The following is a 17,470-nucleotide window of genomic DNA, read 5'->3' as shown; positions in this document are numbered from 1 at the left end:
GGGGAGCGGGAAGGCGATCAGGCCTTCGCCGCCGCTCGCAGCTCTTGTGCCGACCCCGCCAAAAAGACGCCCGGAGAAGCCCCCGGCCGCACACGCCGCGGGCCGGGGCCATTTCCCGCAGGCAGCGCGGAATCCCCGCGGCGCCTCGCCGTCACCGGCTGCCTCAGGCGGGCAAAATGGCGGCTATGGCCGAGGGGAGGGAAGAGGGGGCGGGGAGGGAAGAGGGGGCGGGGACGGGAGGGGAGGGGGCCGCCGCGGCGAGGCCGGGTCTCACCGCCGCCGTTAGCCACCGCCTCCACCTTCCCCCTCCCCGCCGTTCTCAGCAGCAGCAGCGCCGGGGCGGAGGGGCACCGCTGGCGGGGAGGAGTGCCCGGCTGCAGCCTGCGCCGTTCACACTCCCTCAGGACAGCCTTGGGGCCGGGGGGGAGCGCTCCGCTATCCTCCTCCCTCCTCCTCCTCCTCCCGCCGCAGGCTCAGCCCTGTTCCCCTTCTCCCCCCGTCCCGCAAAGCCCCTGACCTGCTCCGAGTCCGGGCCAGAGGTAGGTGCCCGCCTCGCAGAGACTCTTTACCGCAGCTGCCTCTCGCCGGCCCCGGCCGTTCGCCGCAGGGGTGCAGACACCCACTCGCCCGCTTCCGCCCGGCGGCGGTAGCAGCCGGGTCGCCGCGAGGCCCTTCACTGGAGCAGGCAGAGGCGCCAGGGCCTCCCCGAAGCGGGAGGCGGCCGTGCGGGGCCGCTCGGGGGAGGCAGCGCGTCCTGCCTGGCTCTGCCTGACCGGCGTTGCCCTCCCCTGGGTTTGCCCACCGGCCGTGCCTCGGCGGGCCCGGTGGCTGCCTAGCTCCCCGTCCCCTCCGGAGTTAAAAACAGCAGAGGCTTTATTTTTGGTCGCTTGGTTGATTATTTCTTCTCCTGCAGAAGATGCAGGGGGGAAAAGTAGCTGGGTAGAAAGTGTGGTGGCTCTGGTGGGAGCCCGTCTCGTCAGGTGCAGAGGTGTCTCGGGAAGAAGGTGGTCTGCAGCCCTTCCCAAAGCGGTCCCGGGATGCTCTTCCCATAACGAGCACGTCGGCCTAAAATGCTTCGTCCCCAGTCTCACTGGGGGATGGCATCGACGCTGTTGAGGAGAGGCCCCCAGCCTGCTCCGCCTGGCTCCTGGGTTGGAAGCTGGCCTGCAGCACAGCTGAATCTTTAACCACGGAGTAGGGGTGCGGGTGTCTGGGCACGTAGGTGGGCAGAGGGTGCGTCTGGGTTTGCCTGGACAGGGACTGTCCGCAGCTCCCCCTGCACCTCCCACACTGGCGTTCATCCCTCCTGTGCTAGCAGGTGGTTTATAACCTTAGTCTCGCATGAAAAGACCTCGAAGACCACTGAGGTAAGTATTTTTAAGCCTTATGTGCTTCATCAGCTTAGATGGCTGAGAACTGTACACGTGTTGTTCTGTAATCTGCTTGAAGTAAAACCAAACCGCACTGAGCTGATCCACTGTCAGTGGACGTGAAGGATGATGTTCATTCAGATAAAAATTCATGGCCTCCTGTGAGCTTCTGCCTGAATTTGAGCAAGATTTGCTTTGTTTCCTTTTATAATAAGGACATAGAGAGAATATTGGTGGGGGTGAACATGTTAAATGACTTTATGGTGTTAAAGTCCTTTTACCATCCTTGTTATGATAGTATCTAAGTCGCATGGATCCCTGCTGGTGATAACAAACTGTTGTGGTGCGGATTGTTTGGGTAACCAGGCAAGTTGTCAAAGTCAGGCCAGGCCTGTATGTTAGGAATGTATATTGAAGCCAGGTCCTGTAAACACTCACTAATGTGTGGAGTCTTGTTGCTAGGGCTTTGCACAGAAATAAGGAGACACGCATGAGCGCCTCTTTGAAGTCCTAATGTGCTACCTGACTATTTGGAAGCCAGGAGGATAGTCGAGGGTATCGTTTCCATAGTTTGTGAGCTGACGTCTTGGGATTTTCATTTATAAATAAATTCACATCTTTTTATGGCTCTTTTTGGAGTATAGCCAAGTAGAACTATATTGTTTATGTGCGTAGATTTTTGTGTCGCACACAAAGATGTCTTTTGTTTATACAGAAACTGTAAGAGGAATGTTTTGTTAACATTTTTTTAACAATATAAACTGACAAACACAAATGCAGACTAGAACTTGAAACAGAAATAGCCCTTCTTAGAGCAGAAAAACACAGCTGCCAGAAAACTGTTTTTCAAGGAAAACTATGCACCTTTTGGTTCTATGTTTCTTTTAAAACTCAGCGTCTATCATTTACATGCATATAAATCTTCTACTGCATGTAACTTTCACAGCAACTTAGTTTCATGCCTATGCAGCCCTCTAAACAGTGTTTCTTTTTCTAAACAAGATTGGCTGAATTGTGATTTTTTTTTTTTTAATTACGTTTGAAATTTGTTTTTAGTTGGGTGTGTCCCTGTTACAGTTTAAAATTCCTGAGCTGACTGCAATGAATTCCCCTTTCCATTGTCAACATGTGTCTTTTCCATTAAGACTGGCTACTGCCTTCTCCTTCCCTTAAGAAACTTTCAGTGGCTTGAAATAGTATGACCAAAAAAACCTCTATGTTTTCAAATTCCATGTTCAGTATTCTATGTATATTCATAGTATTCATATATGTATATATATGTATGTATATATATGTGTATATATATGTATATGTATATATATGTATATATTCATAGTATTCTATGTATTCTATCTATTCCAGATTGGAATTTTTACTTAAAAAAAAAAAATAATAATAGTAATTCCACAGCCTATGTGGAGAGTAGTTACAGAGCCTGTGGGGTCCTGCTTTTCATTGTGGAGTGTATTGGCTTAGTGGACCCTGAACGCAAATTTCCAGTCGTGATAATGCATACGAATGGCCTCTAATCTCTCTTATTTGCACTGTTTCTAACTTAGTCCGGTGATGACCGGTATCTACCTGCAGTCAAGTGATTGATATCTGTTTAAATGTAAGGAGTAAATTGTTCTCGGAAGCGCCTAAAAACATTTGGTATTGTATAAAGGGATCATAGTAGTTTGGAAACTCCACGGCAGCCGAGTGTTTAATTTTTAATATATCAGCAATGATGGCTAATACGTATTCATCAGATTATACAGGTCCAGTAGAAGAAAGTCAGAATTTCAGTACTTGTACATCTCCTAATGCACACCAACATCTCTTTTTTAGAATTATTATTAATGAAGTGCTTTGGCACTGCATTTTTGTGCTGTTTTTCCACCCTGTCTCTTAGCTTGAGTATTTCTACTTGTCATTCATAGATTCTTGCTTTCGTGACTAGTAGCATAAAATGATATTTGAATATCGTAGTTACCATCTTACATTCATTATTTCTACATTGCCTGATCCTCTCTAAATAGGTATTCATATCTGATTTCTATGTGATGATTCACTCTGAATGTTTACAGGTATCTTTTTTCCTTTTTTCAGCTTTCTCCATTGACATACAGAAGAATATATGCCGATTCTGCTACAACTCACAAGTATTGTGTTTATTTTTTTTTATTTTCTGTTTTAGGAAGCAAAAAGTGAACTGTTTATTTTATGCCTTGTGTAGTGCTTAGTACAGTGAGATCCTGTTCTGCAACTAGGCTGTGTAGGGAGGACAGTGAAAATGCTGATGTGGAAAACAGTTTTTAATGCTTCTACTATTTTTTTTAAAGATAGTTTATTTCATAAGGCTTTGATTTTTACAGGGAGCTCGGTGTGACTGTATCCTTGCACTTATGTGGCTATTCACTGAAATCACTGACTCTTCTGTTTGTACATGGAAATCCTTAACAGGATTAATTGGAATTAGAGGTCTGTGGCAAGACGTGATTGGAATCAGACCGGATAGAAAAAATTTTGGGTTTAGGAAGGTGTTCTGGTGCGGAGATGAGTTGGTTTTATCATCTCCCAAGAACAGATTATATGTTTTATTTGCTGCCTAAAGCTTCAGATCATGAACGTATTCTTTATTTTAAAATAGGTAGTCTTTTTCCATTTTAGGTGTTTGCTTAGTAGTCGTATTCTAGCAGATTCTGTGGGTGCTTTAGGATGATGTCTACTAACACTAATATGTCAGAATTCCAATATAACTTGGTAAATGAAAATAGGGCAAAAGAATTCCCTGGCTAAGTTCCGAGTTCCAGATTCAGTAATGTTTCCGTCTTTTTCTTTCTGTTCTCTTACAGGAAAAATGATATTCATCCAGCATTCCTGAATAATAAGAATGGGTCCAGATGTACCTCTGCTGAATGATTACAAACAGGAGTTCTTCTTGAAGCGCTTTCCACAGACTGTGCTGGGAGGTCCCCGGTTTAAATTAGGCTATTGTGCCCCTCCTTACATATATGTGAATCAGATTATTCTTTTCTTGACGCCATGGGTTTTGGGAGGAGTAGGAACACTTTTGTACCAGTTAGGCATTATGAAAGACTATTATACTGCAGCACTTTCAGGAGGACTGATGTTTGTTACTGCACTCATTCTTCAGATGACAAATCTGTATGCAAAACAGAAAACAGTGAGAGTAGAAAGAATGCAAATTCAGAATACCCTAACAGATGAAGATGAGTTTGAATTTTCCAGCTGTGTAGGTTCAGAGACAGTAAAATTTATTATTCCTGGCAAGAAGTATATAATCAACACTGTATTCCATTCCCTTCTGGCAGGGGTATTGTGTGGGTTGGGCACTTGGTATTTGCTGCCAAACAGAATAACCTTGCTGTATAGCAACATTGGAGGAACTGTTATGATCTTTGTATTTGGATGGGTGACTATATGTATAGGAGAGTATTCGTTAATCATAAATACAGCTACCGAAACAGCTACTTTCCAAGCACTGGATACTTACGAAATCACTGCTCTGATGAGACCTTTCTATATTTTTGTCTTTATTGCAGTGGATCTTGCACACAGGTAAACCTAATACGGCATTTAGCTAATAAAAGGAACGGTTATTCTGTATATTTTTGATGAAAAAGATGAAATTATTCTTCTGAGGAAAATTTATTTTGAGATTTTAATCAACTGTAGGAACTCCAAAGAAAGAAGCTAGAAGAGTGTATGGTAAAAATTGATGCTCTACACTGTGCATAAAAGGTTGTTGTTAAATTTTTATAGCATTCCATGTAAATTCGGAGGAGCAGTTTCGAAGTAAGGGACAGCTAAAATTATCTTCTAGTGTCAATCTCAGTATTTTTGTACAAGAGCATTTGCATCAACATCCTTTTAAAGGGTATGTTTTCAAAAAACATCTTCCTGATCTGGAGCCATAGATGTAAACACTGCAAACTTCAGGAGCACTGGATTTATATCCAGGTTTTGTCCTGGAATATTTTCTAATTTAATCTCTGCAAAGTGATTGCAGAGGGTTATAAATTACACGCAAAAAAAGACGTAAATTTGGTTTTTATGAGTGGATAAGCAAATGTGAACGTTACTGTATCTTTGTTATATGGATTTTGCACATGGATTTTTAAATGCTTTTGTAATACAAAAGAACTATGTCAGTCTACAAATAGGAGACTTTTATATTTCCACTTTTTAGATGAGTGTCTTAGCTAAAGTATTTGTAGACTCTCTTAAAGCAAGATGCTTTTAGATTTACTTTATGCATTCTTTCTCCCTGTCGGGTGATATTTATATCACTTTTGTCACATGTACATATTTTATGGTTGGGGTACTTCAAATGCATTAAAAAAAAAAAAAGCATGTTTGATTTTACTAGTTTTGCACTTGGAGATGTCTTTGTTAATGATATACCCTAGTTGCCTCTTCAATTATGATACGAAAATTATACTCGTGGTCTTGGACCCCAAATTCTTCTAAATTCCTGAGGAGAAAATTAAGACATTCTTTAAATTCCTGACAAAATGCCTTTGAAGCTTACTTACTTACTCGGTAAGAAGTAGAGAGAAATGAAATATCTTAGCAGTCCACCTTTAACTTAACTAGCTAGCTGGTGAACTACATATGGCTTAGAATTTATGCAGATTTCTAATACTGATCTTTGTTTTTTTACAGGAAGATTTTAATACTTTTATGTAGAAAATAACATTTTATATTCCTAAAGAGAGTTTATCTCTTGGTGTACAGGCAACGTGCCGGTTCTTTCCGTGTTAAGGCTTGCATCTTGGGTCTCGTACTTGCGTAAAGTTTCACTTTTGTAATGCTGAAAAAATAGTTAGCATTTTTTTGTTAAACGGTTGAGAGCCTGTGGACCTTTCTTTTTGCACAACTATTTCTTGAGTGTATTATCACAACAGTATCAAAACAATTAGGATACTTGCATCACTCGATTCATCTGCATGATCTGAAGGCTTCAAATCTTTTGAATGAAAAATTAGCCTGTGTTCTGATGTTCTAATTAGTGTATTACTGCCCCAAGCATAAATGTATGTCCTTATTTTTCCTTTTAAAAGATACTAGTTGAGGTTTTGTAGATTGACTATGTAATGTTTATACTTCTGGATTTGCTGTAGTAGTTAAACAAAAAGTCTTCCCACACATCAATTATCTTTCCTTCACAGAAGTCAAATACATTTCTTCTTTTATCCAGGTTTGCTGTCAACACAGCCATTCTAGAACAGACAAACCAGATTTTGCACATCATATTTCTTTTTCTGCCGTTCTTGTGGGCAATGGGAATTCTGCCCCCGCTTGACGCGCTTTTTCTATGGGGAATGGAACAACTGTTGGAGTTTGGACTAGGAGGTTCACCTATGTCAAGTAACACAAAGTAAATGTTGTTTATATAATTGTAAAATATATCAATATTGTTTATAACCTTTTTCTTTTCAAGCAAATCTTTTTTATTTTCTCCTTCACAGGTTATTAGTAATGTTTCTCATTTCTGCTGGAACAGCAATAGCATCGTATTTCATTCCCAGCACTCTCGGTGTGATCCTCTTCATGACTGGATTTGGGTTCATACTGAGTCTTAACCTAAGCGAGATTGGGTTTGCCTTCAAACACACCATGATCAGCCATTTAGCCTCCAGCAAATCTAAAAATATGCACAGAGGTCTTAGAATACAATTTGGGTGGAGGGAATTTATTTTTTATTTGACTGTATTGACATTTGCTCTTATAGAAGCTAGCCTGCTGCATCAATTTGCAGGCTTTTCATCATTTTCCAAAGCCAGTCCTCAGGCTATAGCGAGTTACATTCTGATCATATTACTTATAATTATGTGGCTTCTTAGAGAGGTTCAGAGAGTGTACTTGTTTGGAGTCTTCCGAAACCCCTTTTATCCAAAGGATGTCAGGACTGTGACTGTGTTCATGGAGAAGCAAAGAAGGCTAATGAAAGTTGGTGTTGTCAGGAGGATTTTACTAACACTAGGTAGGAATACGCACTGTCTGTTGTTTGTTAGATGATGCTTGTAGGAAGATTGAAACAACGCTAGAATTACTGTATGTGCAAGATTTCTGTGAATGAACTAAGAAAAACCAAGTAGCTGGAAATATTTGTTGATGTTTTGCTAAATTGTGCATTGAGGTCAAAATTACTGCTTCAGAATATTTGGAAGTGATTAGTGATTTTTATTTATTTCTTTTTTAGGGGTAAAGCTAAAAAGTTGAGCTTTCTAAAAGTCCAGTTCAGAAAGCAAGGCCTTTTAAAGGATTTTAGTTATAACATCAGTACTCACTTTTGAAAAATGGCTCTTGTAGATTTTTTAAAAGGAACTCGGAAACAAAAGTGAGTTGAGAGTCTTCAAGCTGACTAAATATTTGGTTTTTCCAACTTGCTAGTAAAGGGAACAGTCTCCTTTCTGGTAGGTTAGGGACAAACGTATCTACTTTGGGGGAACCAAAATTTGATCACAATTATTTAATGTTATAAAGAAGCCTCAGTTTGGGGAAGTGGATTGATGAGTGCTATTCCCGTGTTTATTTTTACTTATTTGAGTATTCCCCTTCTCTTGGGAAAACAAACAAACAACAAAAAAGTAATAGCAAGTAACAACTAAGCATCGACGTAAATGTTTGCCATCTTGGGCCATTAGTGCAAATACACTGTTTGATATCCCGGAAGTGTAATACAAAGAGGAGTTTGCAACAATGAAGGGAAGAGTTCTCTTTTTACACCAAGATTTCCATTCTGCAATAAGACTGCTTGCCTCTGTAGACTTTAATTATGTTTTCGAAAGGAAATCAATGATTCTCTTATTTCAATTACAGTGTCTCCGTTTGCAATGATAGCGTTCCTGTCACTAGACCGTTCACTACAAAATCTTCATTCTGTGTCTGTTTGCATTGGATTCACAAGAATATTTAGGATGGTAATTTGAATTTTAAATATGTTAGCCTAAGAAATTCTCATCTACATGATTTAAGTATGAAGGTGACTTGGAAGAAATATTCCAGGTCATGAAAGCAGAGATAGATAAATACATTTTTAAATGTACGTCTAACATATCTCTATTTTAGGTCTGGCAGAATACAGAAAATGCCTTACTGGACATAGTGGTTGTGTCAATAGCACAAATGTTGGTGTTTAATCCAGACCTCTGGTGGAACAGGAGCCTTGATACAGGAATCAGACTCTTGCTGGTAATTGTCATAATGTAAATTGAAGCAGATAGTTGTCACTTAAAGTCTTTGTTTCCTTGCTCTCCACTATTAGAGAATTGCAGAGTCCAGGACCTAGCAAACAGAAGCTAAAAAACTGTGTACTAAGTTTATACGCTCAAATACCAGTCAATGATAATCACGCTTTCTTTTCTTAAAATCATTGTAGATAAGGCAGCTTTGGCAGTGCTGAATATGATACGATACAGCATACAGATAAACATGCTTGTTGTATGTATCTTGCAGGTTGGTATCCTACGGGATCGACTGCTTCAGTTTGTCTCAAAGTTGCAGTTTGCCATAGCTATTCTTTTGACATCGTGGACAGAGAAAAAACAACGTCGTAAATCTACCGCCACCTTAATCACACTCAATGTCGTTTTCCTCCCGATCCTGCTGACCTTCGTCGCCATCTCTGCTCTCCTTTCTTCTCCCTTGCTGCCGCTCTTCACGCTACCGGTATTTTTGATTGGGTTTCCTAGGCCTATCCGAAGCTGGCCAGGACCTGTGGGCGCTACAGCGTGTGTTTGCTCCGATACCGTGTACTACCAGCAGATGGTTCCAAGTCTGGCTGTTGCTCTGCAGTCTGCATTAGCAGCCGGTAGCCTAGGTAGGTACGCTAGCAACACTGTGAAGGAATGTAGCTAAATATTTTAGGAAACATGATTTTTCTGGAGAACAGGAGAATCACAGCATCTGATTTAAACCACATTTCACAGCGTAGGTTAAATCTTGATATTCAGAGATTGCTCAACTGAGGAAAAAGTGATTACTTTTATCCTTCTCATACAACTCTACTTGTTACATTCTTGTAAAAAAAATAATTCTGGTTTGTTATCTTTAAAATAAGGAGAAACTAATGGTGATGAAACAGTATCAATCCTAATCTTTTTATACTGAACAAAAAAGGATGGTATGCATTCATCCCACCTAATTGGAAGCAATAAATTGAGGAGTTCTCTTGACAGTCAGTGGAGAGAAGGAGGTGTGTCATACTGCTCTTTGTGGTTGTGTATGTATGTGTCTTTCTCTGCATCAATCCCATTATTCAGGATCCAGAAGGTGACTTTGCTAATCTGGCTACGTTAATTAGGTATGGTGAATACGGACTGGATGTTTGTAAAATACATGATACAGCCTAACTAGCAGTAAACAGTTGAGAACAGAACCAGTTGGTAAGACTAAATGTCGTATCTTGTGCAGGCAGTTAGGGTAGGGTTGTAACAGGACTTGTGGTCTTAAAGCCTGTGAAAGACATCATGATGGGTATTTCACAGAATCATATAAACAGAGGTGAAGAAATGCAGAGTCTTTTTCCCAGCTGGAGACAGAATAACTCTTAAAATTGAAGCTCGTTTTCTTAAGAAACAGTCTTTGTGTAACCTAAATAATCAAAAGATTGTTGCCCTTAGACAAGAGGCAAATATTTACATAAGCCTCTTAGAAAATGGCTTATGACTAGAAAAAATGGACTAATATTTGAAGACAGTGGAAGTTAACCTTAATCACACTTTTCTGAAGACTATATGCAAGTGCTTTACTAGGAAACATTTGCTGCACTTTTAGTACGGGTGTAGAGAGAGGTATTAAAAAAATAAAACTAGGAAGCTTTTTTCCTCTAAAGAAGAGAAACACTTCAGTTTGTCTACTGCATCAGCTTATGTATTTTAGATGTAAATACATATTATATAATATAAATATTATATATATCTGTTATATATCTGTTACATCTATCTATTTTATATCTATACTTTTTTTTTATATATATATATATATATATATATATTACCCCATTGCCATCATGACTGTGGTGGCATGTATGCCTCAGATTAAATAATTTAATCTTGGGGGGGGGGGGAAGTCTTTTCTTTAATGGGAAAACCTGTGAATGAATGTCTTCAAGCAAGAAAAAATGTGGTGTTCTCAGATAAGTTCAAAATGAAGAGGTACCACTTTGTGTGTCTCTATTTTAATTTAAAACCATACTTTTTTCTGTGTAAAGGAGTTTTAGTAGCTTTAACAGCTAGCAAGAAAAGAATCAAAACCTTTGCAAAATGTTAGCAAGAAAAAGCACTTCATTAGCTCAGTGGGATAGAAAAGGTTACTTAAATTTTAACTACAGCTTAATGGTTGGTTTCACTGGTTTCATCCTACAACATTCTAAAACTAAAATTCTCTGTGCAAGTGAATGGTCACTTGGATGTGAGTGACAGCAGAAGCAGGTCATAAACTGGCAGCAAATGTCATGCTTAAGACCGGCACCATTGTATTGGAGAAGTTGACAGTAGGCTATAACTTAAAAGACAGTATAACCACCAGTTGGTAGGAAGTTTGGTATTGCACTTTTTATTGAAATAGGTAGAAGAGAGAAAAAGTACCATTTTTTTTTGGACATGTCATCTAATATTTACAGTGAGAGCCAGATTGTGGGATTTTTGAGTACTGATTACTTTGGTGTGTGATCTGAAGTTGTTCAGGACTTGATTTTCAAGTTCCAGTTTATTTTGCGTGGCTATATTTTTGGTGATATCAAATTTAATACAGTGGGATCAGATTTATTCCCACAGAGAGAGACAGAGGTATTTCAGAATGAACGCTAACAGTGGAAATCATCTGTAGTCTATGTGTATGATACTGATTCACAACTCTTCAAAGATGAGCAGGTGCTCTTGCTCTGCCTCTATTTATGTATCTGTAAAATGGGTGTGATTATGTCATTGGTAAGCTGACACTTGAGCAGAATCGTTCACACTCTGGATTTCACATCCTAAGGGATATTTTCTAATCATTCTGGAACACAGACAGGTCAATTTAGGAACTGGTGATGTAGGTAACAAATCCTGTTGAGTTACGTTTTTATTTCTCCCATAACAAATAAACTTTGTACTCCACAGCAAATAGGGCCATTAAGATACTCATGTGCTAGATGATGATTCTTTAATGTGTGCGGCAGTCATAAGAATTTTAGATCTCCAGGTGACATCAGTGGGAACTGCGTGGTTGGAAATGCAGCCAAAGATGATCTTTAATCATGAAAGTCGTCTCTACAAAGGGAATTGAGGGTGGGGTTGCTTAACCCTGGTCCAGTATGAATATTGGAGTCCTGCCGTTGTGTGAGGGTTTCCCAGTTTTCCACAGCTTTTTCAAAGATAGTACTACAATTTCAAGATCTAGCTTTGCAGCTAGTTTCTTTAAGGTTCTAGGGTACTAGTTAGCCCGTTTTAACTGATTTTGATGTTGATGCAAAAATATTTTGTGTTTGCAGTTGAATTCCTCAGTTGGCACGTAGAGAAGGTTTTCATCACTATCATACTACAGTAATACCATAGTTTTTGTTTTGGTTTTTTTTTCTTGTCTAGGTCTCTCTCTACCTGGATCACATTACTTGTGCCGTTTTCAGGATAGACTGATGTGGATATTGGTGCTAGAAAAAGGCTTTACTTACTGTGGTGTTAACATTAAGGTAACTGCATGCGAAGGACTGACATATTAACGTTTTGAAATCATGCAAACGTTTTGCTGTATAACAGTTCAGCAATATAACTAATTTACCTGATGTTACAGTCAATTTGTTAAGATGTTATTGCTATATTAACTAGTCTTGCAACTGATGTGCTTAGCAGATGTGACATTTTTTTTATCATCTAGCTTGTGACACGACATCTTTAATGAGCTGGCTAATAAGATCTGTATGAGGCAAAGATTTTTTTTTAAGACACTGATCTGTGTCTAATATTGCAGCGAGTGCTTTATCTCTAGTTAGATTTGTAGGTTCAGTTGTGGAAATATTGACAACGGAACATATCTTTATTTGTTCAGAAAAATTTTGTTGCAAGAAAACAGCTTGCTAGCATTTAAGGATATGTACTGGTGAAGACTAAAACCCAATTGTTTTCATTTATGCTTTAGGGACTGGAATTGCAGGAAACATCCTGTCATGCTGCTGAAGCTCACAGAGTTGATGAAATTTTTGAAATGGCCTTTGAACATCAGGAGCATGCAAAGATTCTCTCTCCTAATCACCATTTTGGACACATTTTGACTCCTTGTACTGTTCTACCTGTGCGGCTGTATTCCGATGCCAGAAGTGTGTTATCTGGAATAATTGACTCTCATGAGAATTTAAAGCATCTGAAAGATGATTTCATTAAAGTGCTTGTATGGATGCTTGTCCAGTACTGTTACAAAAAATCAAAAACATTGGAAAGCCCAGGCAATGCCGACAAGAGCAAAGGAGGATCATTTCCAGAAAATCCGCATAGCGGTGCAGTAGAAAGATCCAGGCCTCTGAGGGAAGAAGATAGCTTTAGTGTTGATACAATTGAGGACTGGACTGACGATAGTGACATTTTTGATCTTGAACCCAGTGGCAGACTGAAAGACAGAAAAGAACCTGGGCAGTTGGGAACTACACCAAAAGTACATCTGCCTATTCCAGGATCTGTAGAAACACGGAGCCAAGACGTCCCACAAGAAATGTCACCAGAAGATAAATTATACAGGGCTGTTGTGCTCGGGCTTCCTGCTGTAGACAAAGGGAAACAGCAAGAAGTTTTACCTCGGGTTGAATTTAGTTGCTGTTACTCAGAGCTATTGAGCATCCCTGAAGAATGGAGAACAGCCCCAGTGCCTACTTCCAAAGTCAATGAAATGAGGCAGAGGTTTCCAGAAGAGTGGTACCATTTCATTTTGAGTCAACTGGACTTCTTTCATCTGAAAGAAAAGCCTTCCAATTTACTTGAAGACCTTATGAAAGATAAAGCTTTGAAAGACTTATACATCCATGGAGTATTGTCGTGTTGTTTTGGTCTGTTTGGACTGGATAACACCGTGCCTGCCCCGAGCCATGTGTTCAGAGCGTACACTGGTGGTATTCCATGGTCTGTTGGTTTGGACTGGCTAACTGGCAAACCAGAGCTATTCCAACTTGCATTAAAAGCATTCAGGTAAAAGAAAAATATTCCTTCAGATTATAAAAATTATATAAAGAGTCCTGTGCTTTGAAAGTAAGTATCACTTCACTAAGAGTAGTTCGTGTTAAAACCATATCATTTAAATATATTTGTAGCTTCTTCCTCCACAAATGTTGCCTGTAACCCCAGGCAGCAAAGACTGTGATACGGAGATTCCTTCCATCTTCCCTTCCCCACAGCAGCTGCCTCCAGCACTGGAAACCCAGCGCGTTAAGTGGGGAAAAACCAACCCATTGTTGTTGTCCCCATAATCTAAGAGAATTGTGATGGGGTTAGATGTTTGGCACTTTCCATTATCAGGCGGCGGTAACAGCGTTTGAGGTGAATGAAAGATGTTTAAGCTAATGTGTTTCACATCTGGGTGAGCTAAAAGCATACCCATGCTAACTTCCAGTGACTCAGCTGACAAGCAGTGGCTTACAAAGTCGCTAGCGCTCAGTAACATTCAATAGTGCCTCTCTGCCTTTTCTAGCCTGAAGAAGCTGTCTTCCTCCTGTCTTTTGCTGAGGCTTTCTTCCTCCTGTCTCTTGCTGCACAGCTTACTGTATGGCTTTTTGTACCTTTCAGATACACTTTTAAACTTATGGTTGACAAAGCAAGCCTGGGTCCGGTTGAGAACTTCAAAGAGCTGGCTAACTATCTGGAAGAATATGAAAACGATTGGTACATTGGACTGGTATCAGATCTTGAGTGGCAGCAAGCGGTTCTTCAGGAAAAGCCATACCTTTTTTCACTGGGCCACGATCCAAACATGGTAAGAAATAAAATGACTGGTAGGCAGGATCAAACTTTGGGTTTCTCTTCCACTGCTTTTTTTCTTAATTGTGTTCCAAAACATGAAGGCTGTGCAACCAAAGTTTATGTTTGTACTAGACAGGAGCCAACATCGCTGTTGTTGAAAATCACACCGCGTTGTTCTTCAGATGCAGCAATATTTCCTGGCTATCTTCCTAGATGGAAGAACTGAACCAAGGAGACTAGTTTATACACTTTGCCATTTTTAAAGGGACGATATTCATAGTATGTAGCCCCAAAGCTTCATTTAGTGCTTTGTAACCTAAATGCTTGTGTATCTTCTCGGATAATGTACTGAACACTTTGATCTGTTTGTTCTTAAAGGGAATTTACACTGGGCGAGTCCTCACTCTTCAGGAACTGTTAGTACAAGTGGGAAAACTTAATGACGAAGCTGTCCGAGGTCAGTGGGCAAATCTGTCCTGGGAGCTGCTGTATGCTACAAATGATGATGAAGAACGTTACAGCATCCAGGCACACCCCGTTCTTCTGCGAAACCTTACTGTGCAAGCTGCGGACCCGCCTCTTGGCTACCCCATTTATTCATCAGAACTTCTGCATCTGCCTCTGTTCTAGAATGTCTGTAGCACTTTTTGTTGTTGTTGTTGTTGTTGTTGTTGTTGTTGTTATTATTATTATTATTATTATTTTGTATTTTCCATCTGCATGTTGGGAATCAAACGTTCATGCCACATGTATGCACTACAAGTAAGATTTTACTCTCAAAATGGCATTGGATGGCAGTGCCAAGCCAGCGTACGTCATTGGCACAGAAATGGTGCTAGCCAGGGCCTTCAGCAGGCAGGGAGTTTTGAACCGTTTTCTTGCTGCTGGAACGTGTGAGACACCATTGCCAGTGTGGCTGGTGAGCCGGGAGATGCTGAAATTCTCTTCTCCAGTTTAGAGAAGAGCAGCATAATTCTGATCATTAACTATTTTTGGTGCATTCTGATTTTTTTTTTTATATTTGTTTTTTCTTTTTAATAGTTGGACAGGTGACTTGCACTGACGGTCAGGTTACAGCTCACTGTAGTACCGTCAACCGCAGAGTTGGTAACCAAAGTGTACATACGACTATTTATATGACCTTTTTTTTTTTTCTTATTCTGGCCATTTTATATTGGACTTGAGTTCAGTTTTAGCATTTGTTATAATATATGACTTTAGCTGATCTTCCTTAGTTGTAGTAAGTTATCAGCTATGCTTTAACAAAGTAAGTTGTAAGGGACAATTTTTACCAAAGTACTTGATTTGGGGGCAAAGAGAATGTCTATAAAACAGTGTGCGTTCTGACACATTAATAACCCGCGTGACCTACCGATGAAAGTAAACGTGTGTAATTAGGGGAGAGAAGGAATTTAAGTCCAAATGGATTAATTTTATTTCCTTCCTCCAATATCCTTGTATTTTATACATAGAAATACGTATGTTGTTTTTGCAACCTATGCCCGCATCCCTGACCGGTCTTCCACAAACACAGTGAGAGCTTGATGGTGATGGGGGGGAGGGAATCCGGCTGTCTGTGCCAGAATTAATTTTTTTTTTTTTTTTTTTTTTTTTTAGCCTTAGCAGAGGTTAGAACAGAATTTGGCAATTAGTTTGTAATATTACAGGTCTCCTTGAAAACAGGTCTGGGTCAGCTCTCCAGTGGCTTGTTTATGCTGTTCGTTACCACCAGTCATTAGCACATAAATGTGTTTTCTCTGTAGATGAGTAGTTACGGTGTCGTTACTGCTGGCATATGCCGAGCAGGGTGTAGGTAGTTGTCTTCCTTTAACCTGTAGAATTAATTTAAATCAGGTCTCTGTAACTGAATTAGTACTGGTTTAGAATACTCAGGGTTGTATAATTTGGAGCGCGTTTATTACTTTTACTCGTCACCTTTAAGACCTTTTTGTATCAGATAAAATTTGTCACAGGACTGTGGACTGTGTACTTGGCTATTAGCTGCTTCTTTTGATCGGTGACCATAAATGATTTTCAAAAAATATGCAAACCTTGTAGTGGAATTCGGAGGTGGTAAGGAAACACCTGGCAAACTCCATGGTACAAGACTTCAACGTACAGGATGAAGTTCACACAGAACGTTAACGGAAGCAGCTTTTAAGCGGGGATTGTTTGGTGTGCGGGAGCGTAAATAACAAAGTGCTGATAACCTAAAATCACCTTGCCTGGCCGTGGGCTGTATCTGGCGACAGAGAGTCATGGAAACTGATCTGGAAGGGGCTTTGAGAGAGCACCTATTTCAGCTCCCTCTCGAAAGGAACTACTCCTAGCAAATGTTTAATCTGATTTAAAACTTTCAATACCAGGAGTATCATGAACTTGTCAAGTGGTTTGCTCCAGTTCTTTGCTGTTCTTGCAGCAGTTGGAAAGTTTGGGGTTTTTTTCCCTAAATCTAGTTAAACCTCCCTGCCTTATTGTAAGCCTCTTACTGCTTGTCTTCTGTAAGGTCACAGAAAACTTAATTACCTTTTTTTTTGCAGCAGCAGTCTTTCATTTGAAGATGGTTATAATTTCTGCCCTCGTTCTTTGTCTTCTGCAAAGCGAATAAACTAGTTGAGAAAAAACTGAAGAGAGCTGTGATCTTTTTCTCCTGCTTTCCCCTGGTTCTCTCCGTCTGGTACCCAGCCTTCTTGAAAAGTGTTGCTGGTAACTGGCCCTGGCGCTCCAGCAGAGATCTCGATTGGTACCAGATGGAGGAACCGAATTAGCGATGTGCAGAATTCCTCTTTGCGCGTAGGAACGTGGAGTCGGGCTCTAACGCACTATAACATCCTGTCCCTGCTCTCGCAGGCAGCGTGTCCTACAGCCCCTTATTCGTTAAGGTACGGAGCCAGTTCACACGTTCCAGTATGTTTTGCAACAGTATGACCCCGATTCATGTTACGATTTTTCTGTAACCCTCTTTAGATTCTGTTTTTGGCAGAACCACTAGTAACAGCCTCTTGTTCTGCATCGCGAATCTGTGCAGCTGAGTGCCCCTGTGAAGTGTGCTGTTTTGTTTGTGCGCTCTTGAACTGTGTCCTGTTTGTTTTGGAGCATTTCTTTGATTTGTCAGGAATTTAGAGCACCTTCAAGCCTGGCCTTGTCTGCAGCTCTTGTAAGCAT

General features: G+C 40.4%; 1 protein-coding gene across 3 annotated transcripts; it reads left to right on the top strand.

The window, feature by feature from the left end:
- Positions 1–310: 310 nt before the first annotated feature.
- Positions 311–17,085, top strand: PCNX4 (pecanex 4). 3 transcript variants are annotated; one of them, XM_076345654.1, is made up of 12 exons: positions 311–539; positions 3,462–3,514; positions 4,208–4,934; positions 6,577–6,756; positions 6,848–7,362; positions 8,202–8,302; positions 8,451–8,573; positions 8,838–9,201; positions 11,951–12,054; positions 12,501–13,537; positions 14,132–14,318; positions 14,684–17,085. In XM_076345654.1, the coding sequence occupies exons 3-12, from the start codon at positions 4,246–4,248 to the stop codon at positions 14,933–14,935; spliced, it is 3,552 nt and encodes a 1,183-aa protein (XP_076201769.1). In that variant the 5' UTR covers positions 311–539; positions 3,462–3,514; positions 4,208–4,245; the 3' UTR covers positions 14,936–17,085. The 3 variants fall into 3 exon arrangements, 2 of the variants coding, with proteins under 2 accessions (XP_076201769.1, XP_076201770.1); XM_076345655.1 differs by lacking the exon at positions 311–539 and adding an exon at positions 1,205–1,367; XR_012995963.1 differs by lacking the exon at positions 14,684–17,085 and having other exon boundaries at positions 12,501–13,597; positions 14,132–14,190.
- The last annotated feature ends 385 nt before the right edge of the window (positions 17,086–17,470 follow it).

The sequence above is a fragment of the Aptenodytes patagonicus genome, chromosome 7 (genome assembly GCF_965638725.1).
Source record: "Aptenodytes patagonicus chromosome 7, bAptPat1.pri.cur, whole genome shotgun sequence".
Taxonomy (NCBI): domain Eukaryota; kingdom Metazoa; phylum Chordata; class Aves; order Sphenisciformes; family Spheniscidae; genus Aptenodytes; species Aptenodytes patagonicus.
Note: the sequence above shows the minus strand (reverse complement) of the source record. Positions and strands in the feature narration are given on the sequence as shown.